Below are 19,942 nucleotides of genomic sequence, written 5' to 3' on the forward strand. Positions count from 1 at the left end.
TGGCGAGTGGGAGTGCGCCCCCAGAATCGCCGTACAGTGATTCGCTGGAACCTGCTGACCTGCCGCCATATAACTGCAGCGGCTGGTCAGCAAGTGGTTAAAACATCCTGTGTGCATGAGGTCCTATAGCAAAAGGATAATCATTCACACAGCACAGCAGGTGCTCTATGGCTCTGAGAACAACAGCAGGAACTCCAGAGCATGCGGCTGGGCATAGGATTGTGTACCTCCGCCCGAAAATGAAAAAATAGTCCCTCATCAGCTCCCACCTTCTGAGCCCCTCTGACAACCTAATTGTACCCAGAAAAATATATTTATACACCCCCTTTGCAAGTAGGAGTGAGGGTGTAATTTATTGAGCCCTATTTTTTTTGTTTGGAAGAAACGCACACTAAAGCTGCCTGGGCTCCCCTGATCAGCTGATAGAGCCCGGGCCCAGTACAACAGGGCTGGTTGTACTGCCTTATGAGTGGCTCTGGAAGTTAATGAGCAGCATTGATTTATCGCAGTGAGAAACATGAGAGAGAAGCTCACTCCCCCGCTTGCCCTTGAATGCGTCAAGGAGTAAACCGAAATCCGAAATCTTGAATACGGTAAAGCTTATGAGATTGGTTGAATTCTGGACATGCGTGGCCCTGGATTGAAATTCGGGTAAAATTACAGACGTGACAGAGTGTCAGACAAAATCTGCAGAGAGTAGAGGATCTTCCTTTCCTACGTGTCTTGCACCCAGTGTAGTAGTAAAGATGACTCCTAACCAGTTTCTGTTTCTTCTTCGGAACCTAACTTACATTTTTTAGAACAAATGCAGTTTATCATTCCAGTTCACTTTTTTATTTGTCATATCATTTAATTTCTATGTTGAGGGGCCCCCATAGTTGAAATGCCATGGGCTCCTCAACGTCTAAATCTGGCGAGGAGCTCACCCCCAGTCTGTAACTGGGCAGTTAAGGAGCAGTAGCAGACTGATGAGATTGTCCCTCTGCTCACTCTCTCTCTCTCCTGTCAGGATATTTCTTGTCAGCACATGTTTGTGTAGCACACTTGATTGTCCCTAGTGCTGCCCTGACTCTCCTAGTCTGAGTGCTGCTGTACAGGAGTATACAAGAGGCAGCTAGCAATTCAAATTTAGGTACCCATACTAGTCACATTTAAAAACACATTACATTTTTTGGATTTTTTTTTTTTTTAGAATACATAATTTACTGAAATCTTTTATATTAGTCTTGAGTTTAGGTTTAATTGGTTGTAAAAGCATGTTAGATACAGAAATGTTTGCAGCAAAATAACTGCATTGGTTAACCATCGGATAAATATATGGCTAAAAGTATTTTTTGCATGGTGTATGTTTAAATAATATTTATAATATTATGTTTTACATCACATTGACATATTGCTGCTCGAGAAAATGATTGCTCATCGCATATATATGGCCTGGGAATAGAAAATGCACAGTTTGTTTTGGCATGAAGCGTCAAAGTGTCTAAATAGTTCTCCCTACAACTATGAACTCTTGTGCCTTGTGTAGCTTACTGTCAAATTCCCCACTGCTATTACTATAGAATTCAGGTCACTGGACTCTATGAATAATAAAGACCTCATGTCATGGCATTCACCTGTTTCGGTTTTCTCCCCAGGAGGTAGCGGCACCTCTTTAACACTCTCTTCCTCTTCCTTGGAGACTACACTGACAGCTTCTTTGTTTTCTTCCTCAGCCTCCTCCATATCACTGTCTAAGTATCCAATGAGAAGTTCTGTGTCTGTGTCTATGTCCTCAATGGCCAGGTAAAATATGTTTTCCCCTTCCTGGATTAAAGATAAATATTGTAAAAATATAAAAGGAAAATTGTGTGCATTTATTAAAAAAGTAACAGAAATATTTAAATAAAATCTTCAACAAAAAAAAACATTTAATATGTAGCCACAAACAAATTACTGATACTCAGGTCTTTTTTTACTAAAAAAACTTTAATAGTTTGACTTACCAAGAAACACTAAAGTTTTGATTGGCTAAACATTATTAGCTTAAAAATTGAAACATCTTATACATTTCGATATTGATTTCTTCAAGCAAGTGCGAGCAGATCTTACTTAGACAATAGACCTATGAAGATTTTTTTTATCAAACTCCTACCTAAGATTATTACAGGTTAGAGGAGGTTTTGATACACAAGAGATAGTTAAATTTCAAAAAGGAGTTCTCTCTCTTTCTCTGTCTTTCTAACTATATACAAATCTCTATTTTATATTGAACAAAGTTCAGTTCACAAAGCTGTAAAATACTGTATCTGCCATTATCATAAAAGGTTGTTAAACACTGCTATTAAATGATGTTTAGCCTAACTTCTGAAAAATGATAGGATCTCATTCCTAAAACAGAAGGTGCTCTATGGATGGAACACTAGCAACACAACACTTAAAGCATTAGGCCATTTTATCTCATACATGTTTTTGGTACCCCCTTTATGTCCTCATCATTTTATCAGCATAAAATTACATTTTTCAAAATGATTATCAACTCGTTGACAGGAGGGTTAAGTACCAACATATGTGGTAAGTTCCCATATTTCAAAGTACACCATGATTTACACATAGCTTCAGCTATCAGAATCTAAAGCCCTTTGTAAGTCAGTAATCTTTTACACAGGGCTATAAACACCCCATGTGAATGTTCTGATTGGCCCAAGTGTTGTCACATGGAGTGGTTTACATGCTCCATATCTAGAAAACATGGGTATTTCCCATCCCTGAACTGTGTGGCAGCTGGGACCAAAATTGAAAACAAAGAATCATATACAGGTCCTTCTCAAAAAATTAGCATATTGTGATAAAGTTCATTATTTACTGTAATGTACTGATAAACATTAGACTTTCATATATTTTAGATTCATTACACACAACTGAAGTAGTGCAAGCCTTTTATTGTTTTAATATTGATGATTTTGGCATACAGCTCATGAAAACCCAAAATTCCTATCTCAAAAAATGTGCATATCATGAAAAGGTTCTCTAAACGAGCTATTAACCTAATCATCTGAATCAACTAATTAACTCTAAACACCTGCAAAAGATTCCTGAGGCTTTTAAAAACTTCCAGCCTGGTTCATTACTCAAAACCGCAATCATGGGTAAGACTGCCGACCTGACTGCTGTCCAGAAGGCCATCATTGACACCCTCAAGCAAGAGGGTAAGACACAGAAAGACATTTCTGAACGAATAGGCTGTTCCCAGAGTGCTGTATCAAGGCACCTCAGTGGGAAGTCTGTGGGAAGGAAAAAGTGTGGCAGAAAACACTGCACAACGAGAAGAGGTGACCGGACCCTGAGGAAGATTGTGGAGAAGGACCGATTCCAGACCTTGGGGGACCTGCGGAAGCAGTGAACTGAGTCTGGAGTAGAAACATCTAGAGCCACCGTGTACAGGCGTGTGCAGGAAATGGGCTACAGGTGCCGCATTCCCCAGGTCAAGCCACTTTTGAACCAGAAACAGCGGCAAAAGCACCTGACCTGGGCTACAGAGAAGCAGCACTGGACTGAAAAGCAAATTTTGCATGTCATTCCGAAGTCAAGGTGCCAGAGTCTGGAGGAAGACTGGGGAGAGGGAAATGCCAAAATGCCTGAAGTCCAGTGTCAAGTACCCACAGTCCGTGATGGTCTGGGGTGCCATGTCAGCTGCTGGTGTTGGTCCACTGTGTTTTATCAATGCAGCTAGCTATCAGGAGATTTTGGAGCACTTCATGCTTCCATCTGCTGAAAAGCTTTATGGAGATGAAGATTTCATTTTTCAGCACGACCTGGCACCTGCTCACAGTGCCAAAACCACTGGTAAATGGTTTATTGACTATGGTATTACTGTGCTCAATTGGCCTGCCAACTCTCCTGACCTGAACCCCATAGAGAATCTGTGGGATGTTGTGAAGAGAAAGTTGAGAGACGCAAGACCCAGCACTCTGGATGAGCTCAAGGCCGCTATCGAAGCATCCTGGGAATCCATAACACCTCAGCAGTGCCACAGGCTGATTGCCTCCATGCCACGCCGCATTGAAGCAGTCATTTCTGCAAAAGGATTCCCGACCAAGTATTGAGTGCATAACTGAACATAATTTTTTGAAGGTTGACTTTTTTGTATTAAAAACACTTTTCTTTTATTGGTCGGATGAAATATGCAAATTTTTTGAGATAGGAATTTTGGGTTTTCATTAGCTGTATGCCAAAATCATCAATATTAAAACAATAAAAGGCTTGCACTACTTCAGTTGTGTGTAATGAATCTAAAATATATGAAAGTCTAATGTTTATCAGTACATTACAGAAAATAATGAACTTCATCACAATATGCTAATTTTTTGAGAAGGACCTGTATGCTGGAAGTATGTGGGAAATTAAAGCAGTTGGGTGACACGTGAACGAGGAAGGCGGGTGACATAGGGATCACCTAAGGGTGTTTCTATGGTTGACCTATATATCTTCTTCGACATGTAATTATTTACTTATAACTTGTATTATTATTTTGTATTTTAATATTAGTTTATAATTTATAACACTATTAAATGCCATACAATCATGCACAAGATGATTTTCTTCACCCCAGAGAACCCTCTATAATGGAAAGTGTTCCTCAACTACAAAGAATACAGCATTAGTGAATCAAATACTATCAGCAATAACGCTGGCATTGCATATATTCATAATGTAACATAATGAGGTGAAACACTTGATAAAATAACAATAGGAGACATAATGGCCTGCTCTATTTATATACTATTACTAGATCAATAATCTTTTTAACACTGTCTCATGTTTTCTTATACAGAGCACAGTGAAAGAAGACCAAAGCAGCTGTCTCCTCCTCAATTGGCGTATCATTGAATTTTCTGCTGCATTAAAGCCTTGGATAAAACCCAAAAGAACAAGAGGAAAATCATGTTTACCAAAAAAGGACTTCCAAGCTATCTCATACTTCTTGAGTGTTTATGTGATGAGACTTCTGCTATGTGAAGAGGAATGTATCCATGGTGTAATTCAGCCATTTTGTGAAAGAACATACACTAAAATTATGTTCTGTATATGAACTAGAATACCCATCTTCTTAAGTATTTCTTAAGACACCGAGACATGGATCACACTTATAGGTCTTTTTAGTAATTTATGTGCAAGTCATTTTGTTGACATGCACGTTCCATGGTGCACTTTTTGGAATATTATTTGGATGTTTAACATGTCTGCCAGACTAGGACCACACTGTATGCATTGAACACAGGTGTATGTTCAGTAAGAGAGATTCTTAGATAGCAATTACACATGTGAGTTAATGTTTGCACATATTCACTCACATATTATGACACAATCCCTGCTGCTTTTGTTTTAGTATATGAGACTCAGTGTTTTTGTTTGGAATATATTGATAGTTGTAGATATTAGCAACCTTTCTAGTCATCAAAGATTAGCATATTTTTCAATATAGTGTTGTTTTTGAGACAACATTAATTGCGATGTACAAGATGCTTCTTTAATGCTGTATGTAAACTGTAGTTTAACCACTTGCCTACAGTGCACTTTCACCCCCTTCCTGCCCAGACTGATTTTCAGCTTTCAGCGCTCTCACACTTTGAATGACAATTACTCAGTCATGCAAATAGAGCTTTCTTTTGATGGTATTTAATTACTACTGGGTTTTTTATTTTTTGTGCTATAAATAAAAAAAGACTGAAAATATTGTGAAAAAAACACATTTTTCTTTGTTTCTGTCATAAAATTTAGCAAATGAGTAGTTTTTCTTCACAAATTTTGGCCAAAATTTATACTGCTACTTATCTTTGGTAAAAAATAACCCAAATAAGTATATATTATTTGGTCTTTGTGAAAGTTATAGAGTCCACAAGTTATGGTGCTAATCATTGAAAATTGATCACACTTGACCACACCTGATGTACTGAAGGCCTATCTCATTTCTTGAGACCCTAAAAAGTCAGGAAAGTACAAATACCCCCCCAAATGACCCCTTTTTGGAAAGTAGACATTCCAAGGTATTTAATAAGGGTCATGGTGAGTTTTTTGAAGTTGTCATTTTTTCCCACAACTCTTTGCAAAATGAAGATTTTTTTTTTTTTTTTTTTTACAAATTGACGTATTAACAGGTTATTTCTCTCACACAGCATATGTATACTTACAACTACACCCCAAAACACATTCTACTACTCCTCCTGAGTATGGCGATACCACATGTGTGAGACTTTTTCACAGCCTGGCCACATACAGAGGCCTAACATCCAAGTAGCACCGTCCGGCATTCTAGGAGCACAAATTACACATATAATTTCCTGACAACCTATCGCACTTTTGAAGGCCCTGGAGCACCAGGACAATGGAAACCCCCATAAAATGACCCCATTTTGGAAAGCAAACAGCCCAACGTATAATTTTTGAGGCATAATGCGTCTTTTGAACGTGTCATTTCTTTCCACAAGTTTTTGGAAACTGTGGAAAGAAAATGAAAACACATTTTTTTTACACAAAGCTGTCCATTTATGCAATATTTCTAACACATAGCATGTACATAGCAAAAATTGCACCCCAAAATACATTCTGCTATTCCTCCTGAGTATGGCGATACCACATGTGTAACACTTTTACACAGCCTGACCACATACAGAGGCCTAACATCCAAGTAGCCCTTTTCACAAAGTTGTCCATTTATCCACTTTAAGACTGGGCCTATTTTTGACACTTGGTGTTTACAAGCTAAAATCATTTTTTTTGCTAGAAAACTACTTAGAACCCCCAAACATTATATATTTTTTTTTAGCAAAGACCCTAGAGAATAAAATGGAGATCATTGCAATATTTTTTATCACACCATATTTGCGCAGCAGTCTTCCAAATGCAATTTTTTTGAAAGAAAATTCACTTTTTTGAACTAAAAAATAAGAAAACAGTAAATTTAGCCCAATTTTTTTCCGTAATGTGAAAGATAATGTTACGCAGAGTAACATTAGATACCCAACATGTCATGCTTCAAAATTGCGCATGCTCACAGAATGGCGCCAAACATTGGTACTTAAAAATCCCCATAGGCAACATTTTAAAAATTTCTGCAGGTTACCAGCTTAGAGTTACAGAGGAGGTCTAGGGCTCAAATTATTGCTCTCGCTCTAACGATCGCGGCAATACCTCACATGTGTGATTTGAACACCGTTTACATATGTGGGCGGGACTTGCGTATGCGTTTGCTTCTGCGCGCGAGCTAACGGGGACAGGGCGCTTTAATTTTTTTTTTTCCTATTTATTTTATTTATTATTTTTTTATTTTTACACAGTTTAAAAAAAAATGTTTTGATCATTTGTATTCCTATTACAAGGAAAGTAAACATCCCTTGTAATAGAAATAGGCATGACAGGTCCTCTTTATTGTGAGATCTGGGGTCAAAAAGACCTCACACCTCACAACTACACTAAAAAAGAAAAAAAAAATTGTTGAAAAAGGAAAAAAAGAAAAAAAAAAAACCCGCCCTTTAAAACGACTTTTGGCGTAGCTCCGGTCCTCCAAGACCATAGAGTCGAGTGAGGGCCATCTTGCCCTCACTCAACTTCCTGTCTCTGAGGATCCAGGACCGGATAGTTTTCCCCGCTGCCGGCGGGTCCGGTAAGCTGGGAAAACGTCTGGGACGCGGTGGGAGGGGGGGGCACCTCTTCCCCTGCACCGTAAGGGTAATTTTGCGGCGAATCCGCCACTGGGACCACCCTTATCTGAAAGCCGACCGCCCGCCGTTTAAAAAAATACCGGGGTTATGGCAGCTATCTGCTGCCATAACCCCAGTATTTAGCTTTTAATGGCCGACGCATATAGTCGTTAGGCGGTCGGTAAATGGTTGCATGTATATGGCAAACAGGTGACGATGACTGATGGGGTGACAGGTGACGATAACTGATGGGGTGACAGGTGACGATGACTGATGGAGTGACAGGTGACGATGATTGATGAGGTGACAGATGACGATGATTGATGAGGTGACCAGTGACGATGATTGATGGGGTGACAGATGACAATCACTGATGGGGTGACAAGTGATGATGATTGATGGGGTGACAAGTGACGATCACTGATGGGGTGACAAGTGACGATGATTGAAAGGGTGACAGATGACGATGACTGATGGGGTGACAGGTGACGGTGATGGATGGGGTGACAGGTGACGGGCGATGGTCACCGATGGGTGACAGGTGACGGGCGATGGTGCACGGCGGTACTGATGGCAGTCTCTGGTGACAGGTAAACTTTAGGCTATGTCCACATGTGAGCGTAGTGCCTTTTTTACCTGTTCTTAAAAATTTGGGGTTGTCACTTTTGTAATGGTTTTAAATCTTTACCCTTTGTATATCTTTATGTATTTTTATATATTTTTAATGTCTCTTTCATATGTGTTTTTATAATAGTGTGTATTACAATGTTAGCTTCAGGTTATGATGTTCCTCCAGTGTAATTTGTGCTGCTACCTCTAGATGGCGCCGTCTCTTCAGAGTTTCAGCCTGATTTACGATATAACTTTTATTCCTTGGGATATTCTTCAATGTCCCTTGGAGTTATGGGTGAGGGATCTTACCATATTATCACTGTTGTTTTTAGTAATAATTGTGATAATAAATCTATTTGGCCGTCTGTGGGATGCTATTAGGTTGGTTCCCCGGATGTAGCCAATCTCATCTGGTTTGGGGCTTGTTCCGGTATGTGGAACGCAAGTTTCATTTCCGGATTCTGATTTGCTCCAATACTTTCGCTCTCCTCCACCGCTATATATAGCGTAGCGTACCTTGAGGCCACACCCCTTGACAACGTCTTTTGATGATGAAACGCGTCGGGTGGCGCTCATGGTGACCCACGCCGTTACGGGGAGGAGACATGGTGGCCATATTTTTGGTTATACAGCACGACACGCTGAGAGGAGCTCTCATCACCGATCCGTGATGCCTGTTTCCACTGCAATATTGTAAGTGTTTTTAAGTTTTGTGTGGCAATAAATAGTATATGCAGTCTGCTCTATGAAGGTGTCCCTGATTTTTTGTTTTATATCACACAAATGCTTGAGTTCGTCAGTCCTGGACCTGTGAGTGGAGGATCGCTTCTTAAACTTGTAACTTTGGCTGTTTTGATCTCTGTAATGGGGATCAACGCTATCTGGTAAGCAGTGGTGATAACAGAGTGCTGGGTGGCGGTTCTCCGGTTCTGAGGTCTTTCACTTTCTCTTCAGTTTGGAGTGAACACTTTAAGGATTGTTTTTGTTCAATTGATTTTGGACATTTGTTTGGATTTAGCGCCACTGGCATATATATTACAAAATGACGGGTTTTGGACCCTCTCCTTCCACAGCAACCCCAGGTTGTATATAGTGTAGTCCCCCCCCCCTTAGGTTGCAAGTGGCTTCCAACATTAGGGATCCCCCTAAAAAAGTCTCCTTCTCCCAGCAGAAGGGAGGCTTTTATAAGTGTAGGAGATGTGCAATTTGCAAGTTTAATGTGGAGAAGGGCAGATGTGTGGAAACCTTCAAATCAGGTTCCACAGGACAGGATTTTACAATCAAGCCTTTTATATCCTGCACTACTAAATTTGTGGTATACCTGATTATATGCCAAGGTAGCTGCTGTTTTTTAAGTCAAGTGTGCATTGACCCTCAACCTGATGGATTCTTTGTGACAATCAAAACTCATCTACATATATCTGTATATCTGCCAATAAAATTATTAGTGATCTATAAATGCGGTGTTTATTTAATTGTAAAGATCTACTTTTTACAAGGCATGTATGGATAATCTGGAAAATGTAATACCCCCCTGTGAAAGAATCTGTAGCCATATGTGTTTATACATACACTGAGGTCTGTAGTGTTCCTAATCCTCTGTCAAAAACAAATCAAGGAAACTGAAAAGACTATCTGCAATTTACTGACCTTTGCACACGATAAATCACAAATCACAAATCACATCCATAATGACTTTGGTATGGATATTGGAACTGCTTTTATACATAAGGCAACCTTACAGAGTCTGTAAAAAACAAAAGTTTCTTGGCTTGTGTCCCTAGTTAGTAGAAAGCTCAATGAGGTTGGACATTAGGAATGGTTTAAAGATTTTTACAGTGCTATTTGTTTTATCCTAACATTTTACATTGCATTTTAATTAGTTTATAGTCACTGAAAGCTTAAATGCAGTTAGCATCATCAAAAATGGCAAAATATATTTTCTTTGTAGGTTTGATAACCTTGAAATTAGCAGTCTTTAAAATACACACATCAAGAAGACAGGCTAATTCTGTCCTCTGAGTACCCTTGACACAAATTCTATCTCATTTTTACAACTTGTGTTCCATTACAAGTTAATCTCCTCTTTGTAGTTATAAAGACTGTAGTAGATTTGCTGTGTTCACCAAACAGTTCTGCAATATGTAAATTCAAATAAGTAGCTTATCGAAGGTCCTCTCTTTAAATCTCTTTCATTGCAATCTGCGGTACTGTGATAGTCTCGTTATATAATATTAGAAGAGCTTACTAAATAAAATCTAAAGGGGTCTCACATTAAAACCTTAGCAGTGGCTTTTATATCAAAAGGAGAGCAAAAAAACATATCTTAACTGTATAATGCTAAAATAGGTTTTCAAAGATTAAAAACTTGTAAATAAAAGTGCTGTCCTAGATGAGTACATTAATCCGAAACCATTGTTAAACAATACCATAGATTACATCACTGTTTTTGTATGTTTTATCTGTAGTGTCAGGAAAAAAGTTCCAATAACTGCTTATTTTTTAAATTTTTAGTGATGCTGCCTAAACACATGCCCTAGATCTGTGATGGCGAACCTTGGCACCCCAGATGTTTTGGAACTACATTTCCCATGATGCTCAACTACACTGCAGAGTACATGAGCATCATGGGAAATCTAGTACCAAAACATCTGGGGAGCCAAGGTTCGCCATCACTGCCCTAGATCATTTTTTCTAGCCCCATCTGGAGGATTACTCAATCAAGGAACATGTCAATGTTGACCCCAAGCCTGTACAGACAAGCCAATAGCTACCATCATGGAAAGAGGTACAAGAAAGGAGAAACGGTAGGCGAAGCCATTGCTGTTCTTTATTTTAACTGCAGGTGAAAGAGTTGGTCAAAGAAACCAGTACCTGAACATTGTCTTGTACTGTAGAGCAGATTTTTTGCTTAACCAGATTACAGGCATTCTGTCTCTCCACTTTAAATACATATATTGCATACTGAGAAGACATGATGTCATGTCCCACCTCCAGTGACCACAGATAAGTTAGTTGCTTTTAAACCACACTAACAATAATACAACCCTCTTGTCATGCAGCTCTCTGGGCCAAATACCAACCAGAAGCCCTGTCTGCAGTGAGAATTCTCCACTAGTAACTCCCCTTCCTCCCACTACCACCACCATATTGGAGGCAAATAATTTACCAAAACAATAACTTACAAAAGAATCTACAACGGATGAAGCCCTGAAAGTTGAAGCTACCTGTGCACTATCCATAAATGATAAATATCAAACAAATTTCAAACACACTTTAGTTGATACATCTGGTACTTTTATTTTGAACTGCTTTTTTGTGCATTTTTCAGAGTCTGGTGCTATACATTAAGCAAGCATAATATATTAAATAAAGTGTATGCAAAATAGTAGTATATTGTATCTTATTTAACACATCCATACATACTTTTATTAATGTTATGCCTTTACAATTGATCTTATACCTTTCAGGTATTTTTTATATATACATAGTTCATATTTTTTATATATACATAGTTCATTTGACTTTACTGCAGTCCAAGCAATACAAGACTGCTATTAGCTAGTAATGGAGCACAGCTCACTACTGAGGTCACACCTGTGCTCTGTCTTCAAATCATAAAGCTCAGTTTGTTAGATACACATAACTGTATAATGCAGTAGCCTGATTGGCTTACAGTGCTGCCTGTTTTTTATGGAACTAGTAAAAACCTCCTGCACTTAGTTGTGGTGCTAAGAACATAAGACACTTTTCCACTTGCCAGACTCGTAGGTATGATGCCAGAGGTCTTGCTGCCCTCACAGAACTGTGGGCATCCTCACAAACACTGGAAACACATTTCAAAGGTTGTGCCCTCTTTCTTTGGCTCTGAAAAAACAGACTTAACCCTTGAAAAGTGTAAGCCTTTTGGCGCTACAAGGGTTTCCCATACCACTGGCTGAGTACCTAGGACCTAGGCGATCTCATCTGCATCCTTTTCAATGCCTATGCTTGTGATGTGTTTGTAAGTAGAATACCTTTTATATCTCCAAATAAAATCGTTATTTTGTTAATGTGCTAGGACGGTGCGTCCTTCTTTTGTTGTTTCTACTCCCTATTTTTATCCGATTCTGCCTGTTATTGTGCAAGAGATTGAAAGAGAATTGTGCAAAACACGTTGAAGTGTTATTGAAAATACTTTTAATTATTTCACTGGATGAACACTTAACTGGATTAAAAAGAGTCCCCCCTAACTTTTAACATGCCATACATATGCTATGGACCTAAATTCCACACTAACATATAAGGGAACTATTATATACCATTACACAAATAGGCATATCTAAGTCAGCCTTTTATGAAATAAAATACAAACTTTTTGCAATAGGAAATGACACATGTTATGAAAAAGAATGTCCATCAAATAAAGTTATTTAGGAAAAAGTGACCTGGATAGCTGCCAAGTTCTTCTGGTCCTGTGATGGTGCCTCGTGGACAAAGCGTAACCAATTGGAATGGCGCGGATTTGTGGCATCTAAAACATACAGAACTTCTCCCTTATTTCCTCGAACCTGAAAAAGACGTAATTTGAATACAGAATGTTTGCTAGAAAAATAGGAACTGAAAACCATGTAAGAAAGTAACTGCCTATGTAAATTATTGCTGGAATCCTAAAGCATGAAATAGATAATTTGCCATTGTTTACAATACAAACATGAATTTTGTTTTGTCTATGAATAAATCTGCCTTGTGCCGATAAATAAGAACTTTTTATTTATTTTTTTTGTCATATATTTTTAGAGAAATTTTGGATATGATTTATTATTTTCTATTTTAATATATTTTTATTACATTTTAGGAAATTACTTAATTATCAAATGTAGTAAAGAATTATTTCCCATGCACAAAATATTACAAAATGTACAGTATATGTCAGGAAAAAGGTACATGGATAATAGACAGATTCTCTTGCTCACTACAGCCCTTGATGGAACCTAGCCTTCTGCATTTTCTTAGCTCATTCTACTCAATTTATTGCTTTACATCTCTATATACTGACTCATATCTCTATATGGTCCTCTTTCACGTCATTAATCCATCCAAAACTTTGCCTCTCTCTTTCTTCTGCCTGCTGGATTTTCTCCTGCCATTCCTACATGACCAAGTCATTTAAAGCGGTAGTATACTGGAAAAAAAAAAAAAAACCCTGCAAGACAAAGGCATAATGAGCTAGTATGCATCGCATACTAGCTCATTATGAAAAACTTACCTTAAAACGAAGCCCCGACATGGACCCCCGGACATCGCTGTGGGAGCTGACATGATCCTCAGCGTCTCTTCCAGGTTCGGCGGCTCCGGCGCTGTGAGTGGCCGGAGCCGCGAGACGTCACTCCTGCGCATGCGCGCGGGGGATTAACTTTCCGGCATTTTCCGGCAAGGAACTCTGAAGGTCCGCCGGACCTTCAGAGCGCATGCGCCGCTAGCGTCAGCGGCTGCATGCAGTGCAAATATCTCCTAAACCGTGCAGGCTTAAGAGATATTAATTGTACCTACAGGTAAGCCTATAATAAGGTAAAAGTAAAAAAAAAAAAATCGGTATACTACCGCTTTAAGATATCAGCTATTACTTGGATATTTACAACTGTTTTGCGTTTTCTAAATAACAATATACCTTAACAAAATCCTCAAAAACCTATTTTCTCATCTGCAACATCTGACCACTTTGGCTTTTGCTTGTACCAAGGACTTTGATGCTTGTATAAGAATAAGGCTGAGGATAGCTTTATAAGTCTAAATTTTAGATTTCAGTTAAAAAATCTTTATTCTCAATACTTTCTTTCACACTCTTCCAGTAAATGAAAGACATGCTGAAAGGTTAATTGGCTCTTGTTGAAATTGGCCCTAGTGTGAGTGTGTGTATGAGTGTGAGTTAGGGACCTTCGTTTGTAAGTGCCTCGAAGGCAGGGACTGATGTGAATGTGCAATATATTTGTAAAATGCTGTGTAAATACCAATAATAAATAAATGTAACAATTGTCTCCTGTGTCTGTGGATATGACAGAAACTGGATTTCAACCTTTAACACTGAAAAAGTTCAATGTTAGGGCATTGGAAAACGAAGAAGAAAGAGGTGACAAAAGGTTAGAGAAGCAACAAAGCAGAATCAAGCAACACAAAAGTAAATTAAATTAAAAGAGGAAAAATGAGGGAAGATAGAGAGAAGAGACCATTGACAAAGCTCATACATGCCCTCTCACAAGTACATTTTGCACTTTTCATCTCTTCAGTCCTGAAGCTCCCATGTTATGATTTGTGGCTAACTTTTGAATTGAAATGAATTAAAATAGTAAAAAAAAAAAAAGGTCAGTGGTTATTAAAATATAAGTTTATTAAAAAAGAAAAAAAACACAGCACAAAGAACATGACTTACTATCAGATGCGTTCCTTGTGCTACTGGCTCTACAATTACATAGTTAGTCAGGTTGAAAAAAGACACAAGTCCATCTGGCTCAACCAATAAAAAAAAAAAAAAAAAAAAGTAAAGAAAACCCAACCATACAATCCCAAATACACAATCCTATACCCACAGTTGATCCAGAGGAAGGCGAAAAAACCCCAGCAAAGCATGATCCAATTTGCTACAGCAGGGGAAAAAAAACATGGATTCATACCCCAGCGCCACCTCAAATGTCCACACCAGCTTTTTCTCACCTTTTAAATTTTCACAAACCCCACAAGGGAAACAAACAAATAGACACTTATATGACACGGACACAGCAGAACAAGAGAGATTGAAGGTTATTAACCTCTCCACACAGGAATTGACTAAGGATGAGATTTTCGTTCTATCCCTTGTCTTAATTTCTGTACATCTCAAAGTATTGACAAATTTTCTGCGATCAAGAATTTGCAACTGTTTGCTCGCAAATTCATTTTGCAACTCCCTTATGTAAAATCCCTTAACACTCAGGATATCTCTCCTGAACATCTAACAACTCAGGAGAAACGAGCCCTGAGAGATTTAATGTTACTTCACGAGGAGGGAGACCCACGGGACCTTATAGACTGTATTGATCTCGAGGGTCTCCTGGATCTCCCTTCTTCTCCCTCTCCTTCAGAACAAGCACACAGCACTTTAAAGAAAAAAAATCACAATACAGCTAAGGCATTTGACTCGGTTGAGTGGGGATTCCTGTGGCGCTGCCTCAAGGGTTATGGTTTCGGCCCCAATTTTATCCGATGGGTCCGAGTTCTTTATCAGGCCCCGGTTGCCAAGGTTCTGGCCAATGGGAGCATTTTTAAATGAACAATGATTTACTGATGTTTAAAGTGAAAGCATCAAAATTAGAAAAAACAATAAAAATGAAAAATTCCTTTTAATATAGTGCCTGAGGGGGGGGGTCCCTTAATCTACCTGTAAAGTGGCATATCTATACTGTGTATAGAAGCTACTACAGAAATAATTGCATTTATAAAGGTTCACTGACGGACACAGCTTCAAGTCTTCAGACCACTTGGCTTTATGCTGTCTCTCTTCAGGAGTAGGACTAGGCAGAAACCTTTTTAGTTACACCCCTGGGGCAGTCTCAGAGGGTATACCATCACTTCCTGCTGTAGGACTCCAGTTTGTAACAAGCAGTGTCAGAAGAACATATAACTCAACCGCCAAAAGAAGGGCGGGTGCTGTGTCCATCAGTGAACCTCAGAGAAAAGGATTTTACGGTAAGACAAAAATCCAGTTTTCTCTTTCATTCACTGACGGACACAGCTTCAAGTCTTCAGACCATTTGGGGTGTCCCAAAGCAGTGTCAAGATGAGGGGTGGGAAAAAACACAGAAAATGCAGAATTCCCAACAAGGCTAAACATATCCAACCAGGTAACAACAGGAGCTCAACTAGAAACAACTGGAGCTCACCCCCAGGAAAAAAATTACACCCTCAAGAAGCGGAAGCCTCTGAAACTGCAGCCTACAAAACTTTGCAGCCAAACGCCGCATCTGAAGATGCAAGTACATCAACCTTATAAAACTTTGTGAATGTGCGTACAAACAACCATGTAACTGGCTTGCACACCTGAACCACTGACGCCTGATGACTGAAGGCCCAGAAAGCACTAAGCACCCTCGTAGAATGCGCTTTAACAGGGAAAGGAGAAACCTGACCCTTAATGGAATAGGCCTGCACCACCGTCTGCCTGATCCACTTGGAAATGGTTGCAGCAGATGCGGCCTGCCCCTTCCAAGGTCAATCCGTAAGAACAAACAAAGAATCAGATTTTCAAATCGGTTCAGTCACCGCCAGGTACACCCGAATCGCCCCTACCACATGTAAGGAATGTAAGGGAATTTCCTTAGGGTGTTTCAGCTTAGGACATAGGGACGGTAATACAATATCTTTATTTAAATGAAACCCCCAAGACAACCTAAGGAACGCCCGTCAGGGTCACAACACCACTTTGTCCCTATGAATCACCAGATAAGGTGACTGACAGGACAACGCAGCCAACTCAAACACCGTACGTGCGGAAGCAATAGCGACTAAGATGGACACCTTCTGCCACAGGGCGAGCAGAGGAAGTTCTCAAATATTTTAAAAAGGAGGCTTTTGAAGCACCGACAATACCAAATTGAGTTCCCACGGAGGTACCAGGGATCTCACCGGCAGAGCCAGATGGCAAACTCCTTGCACAAAAGTATGAACCAAACGGCCTTTGGAAAAAATATGGCCAAATCGGAAATCTGGCCTTTGGTGGTGCCCAGTGAGGAAAGTGCTGGGAAGGAGGGTGACGATAAAAGGGGGTGGGAAAAACAGGGTAAGAGGAAGTGTAAGTCTCCAAGGGGAGGTTTGCCTCAGGTGCCTGATGGGCAGGTAGGGGGGATCGGAGGTCAGGGGGGCGTTGACCGTTTGTCCCTCTCCAACATGTACGGGGTCCACTCCTCATCAGAGTCTGAAGGGGAGGATGAGGAGGTCGCTGGGGAAGGGAAACATTGAAGGTATAGTAGGAGGGAGCATCACTGCTTTAATCACTAAGGTTGACTGTGTCCGCTCCAATCCGGCTTGCGACCATTAATGTCGCAAGTATTTGGTCTACAGGTGCTCGTTATATGGCCTTTGATTTTCTCAGCCGGGTTGAAGCTGACATTTTATTTTTGCAAGAGACCTGGCTGGCATCGGCAGCAGAGATGCACCTGCCAAAGAGGGAGTGGAGATGTGGGCCCTCCCTCTGGTCTCTTGAGGCCGAGCCTTGTAGTGGAGTCGCGGTCCTTTTTAAGACGAGTGATTGAGGTGGAGGTTGGAAGATTTTTGGTGGTAGACGCTGTCGTTAGGGGGCTGTCCCTTCGCTTATAAATTTTTATGGTCCACATACCAAGTGGGCAAGGAAGAGCCTTCTTAGGGCGGTCAAGCCTTATCTTTTTTTCATCCCAGCAAGAGGTTTTTGGCGGTGACTTCAACACTGTTACTAGGCCTAAAGACTGGACAGGTGCAAGAAGCATGCTGGGGTATGATAGTATACTTTTAAATAGTATAGCTAGGGAAGCTGGATTGGTGGATGTGCACATTCATCAGTTCCCCAGTCTCACTGGTTTCACTTATAATTGTGGTAATTGTAAGAGTAGAATAGATAGTTTTTTTTTTTGAAGGGGGACTCTGTCTTTGCAGCCCCAGAGCTGCAGGTTGTAGAGTTCTCCTACCACTGTATGGTGTCTGTAGCCTTGAATGTGGCTAAGACTCCCCAGAAAGTATGTGGAATCTGGCGTCTGAATGGGACCCTGCTTGAGGACTCTTCTGTTAGGGAAGCCTATGAGGACTTCTTCTTGGAACAAGCCTCGCTCCTTGAGAGCGGCTGCTCCCGCCTTGAGTGGTGGAAAGTGGTGAAGAAGAGGTCGAAGGGCTTCTTCCGGAAGATCTCTAGGTTCAGGGCGGTCTCTAAATACCAACCCTACCTGAGTTTACGTAGGCATCTTGATCTCCTCTTATCGTCTGGTGGTTCTCAGGGGAGATCCCTGATCTGAAGCAGCAGCTGAGGGAGTGCCAGTACGATCGTCTTGCCTCCCTGACCCTTGAAAGGGATTTACGGGAGGTTTTCCTCCCGGATCCTTACTGGAGTTGTGGGATGGCAGTGAGTTTGAAGACGGCCTGAAGGACACCTCGGGGTGCATGGTCCGGTCCAGATGAGGGATTCCGAGTGTCGTGAGGGACCACTTTTCCGGCATCCTGGGGCTGCAGCGTTTAGATGAGGAGAGGGCCAAAAGATTCTTAAACGAGACTCCGTTAGGGGAGGAGATTGACTTCTCTGAGGCCCCTTTGACTGAGCACATATCAGTGGCTGAGGTAGAAAGGGCCATTGACTCTTTGTCATCTAAAAAGTCGACAGGGCCAGATGGGCTCACAGCAGAGTTCTACCGGACCTTCAAGGGCCTGTCGGCCCCTCATCTGGCAGAGCTTTTCAAACAGTGTTTGGAAAAGGGTCTGTTACCTCCCTTTATGAGAAGGTCAGCTCTGATCCTTTTATCAAAGAGGAAGGACCCATCTGTAGTTGAGAATTGGCAAACTATCGCCCCTCTCAACACAGACAGGAAGCTGTTGGCAAAGGTCCTTTTCTTGCGTCTCTCATCGGTAGCTGGTGGTGTACTGTCTGCATCGCAGCACTGTGCAATTCCAGGCAGCAGCATCTTTAGTGCAGTCCTTGGCATCGGGGAGGCTGTGGAGAAGTGTAGGGCTGACGGATGTGGACGGTATTTGTTGGCATTGGATCAGGCCAAGGCTTTTGATCAAGTTAGCCACAAGTACCTCTGGCTTCTTCTGGAAAGATATGGTCTACCGGGGCAGGTGATCAATTGGCTTTGTGTGCTTTATAGAGGGGCTAAGAGCTTCCCTCTTGTCAACGGCTGGGTGGGTCCATCCTTTCCTGTGGGCTCTGGTGTCAGGCAGGGCTGTCCATTGTGCCCCCTTCTGTATGTTTTTGCGGTCGATCCCTTTGTCCGAAAGGCTAGATTGCGGGCACCTGAGGGGGGTTCCGGTAGAGCCCGGCTGTGGCCGGAGTCAATCGGTCAAGGTGATCGCCTATGCAGATGATGTCTCGGTTGCAGTTTCAAGTAGGGAGGAGGCCCGGTTTGTGGAAACACAGATCTGGGATTATTCCGAGGCGTCCGGTTCACTTGTGAACTGGGGCAAGAGTAAAGTTTTCTGGATGGGTAAGGAGGACGAGCAGTTTCCCCTCCCGGACATTTTCCTTGTGCCCCAATTGGAAATCAAAGTGCTAGGCATCTATTTTGGCCAGGGGAATTACCCCAAACAAAATTGTGAGAGTAGACTGTCGGGTGCCACCCAGAAAAAGGCAGCCTGGAAAGGCTGGAAGCTGTCATTGAGGGAAAGGGTTAGTCTGATTAAAATATACTTGTTGTCTGAGTTTCTCTATGTCAGCTACATATGCCTGTTGCCAGTATCTCTCTATGCACAGATTTGTGGTCTGTTTTTCCTGCTGTTGTGGGGAAACAGACTAAACCTGAGTAAGAGAGAAGTAATATACCGACAGAGACAGTTAGGGGGGTTGGACATGGTCCATCTAGTAGTGTTCTACACTACCATTTTTATTAAATTCAATCTGCAGTCCATTTTTTGGGACTACCTGTCTCTGTGGGAACGTTCATGTAAGAACTGGCTTTTGCTCT

The 19,942-nt window shown here is 40.9% G+C and overlaps 1 protein-coding gene across 1 annotated transcript in view; it reads right to left on the bottom strand.

Annotated features, from left to right (window-relative positions):
- The window catches only part of PRDM5 (PR/SET domain 5), a 306,280-nt gene that overhangs the window by 246,117 nt on the left and 40,221 nt on the right, over window positions 1–19,942 (bottom strand). The window contains exons 3-4 of the mRNA XM_082253594.1: window positions 12,719–12,841; window positions 1,617–1,806 (exon numbers count right to left, since the gene is read on the bottom strand). Of these exons, the coding sequence (XP_082109720.1) occupies window positions 1,617–1,806; window positions 12,719–12,841 (313 nt within the window). The remainder of the gene's footprint in view (window positions 1–1,616; window positions 1,807–12,718; window positions 12,842–19,942) is intronic.

Source organism: Pelophylax lessonae, assembly GCF_965119305.1.
Source record: "Pelophylax lessonae genome assembly, chromosome: 1".
NCBI classification, from domain to species: Eukaryota; Metazoa; Chordata; class Amphibia; order Anura; family Ranidae; genus Pelophylax; species Pelophylax lessonae.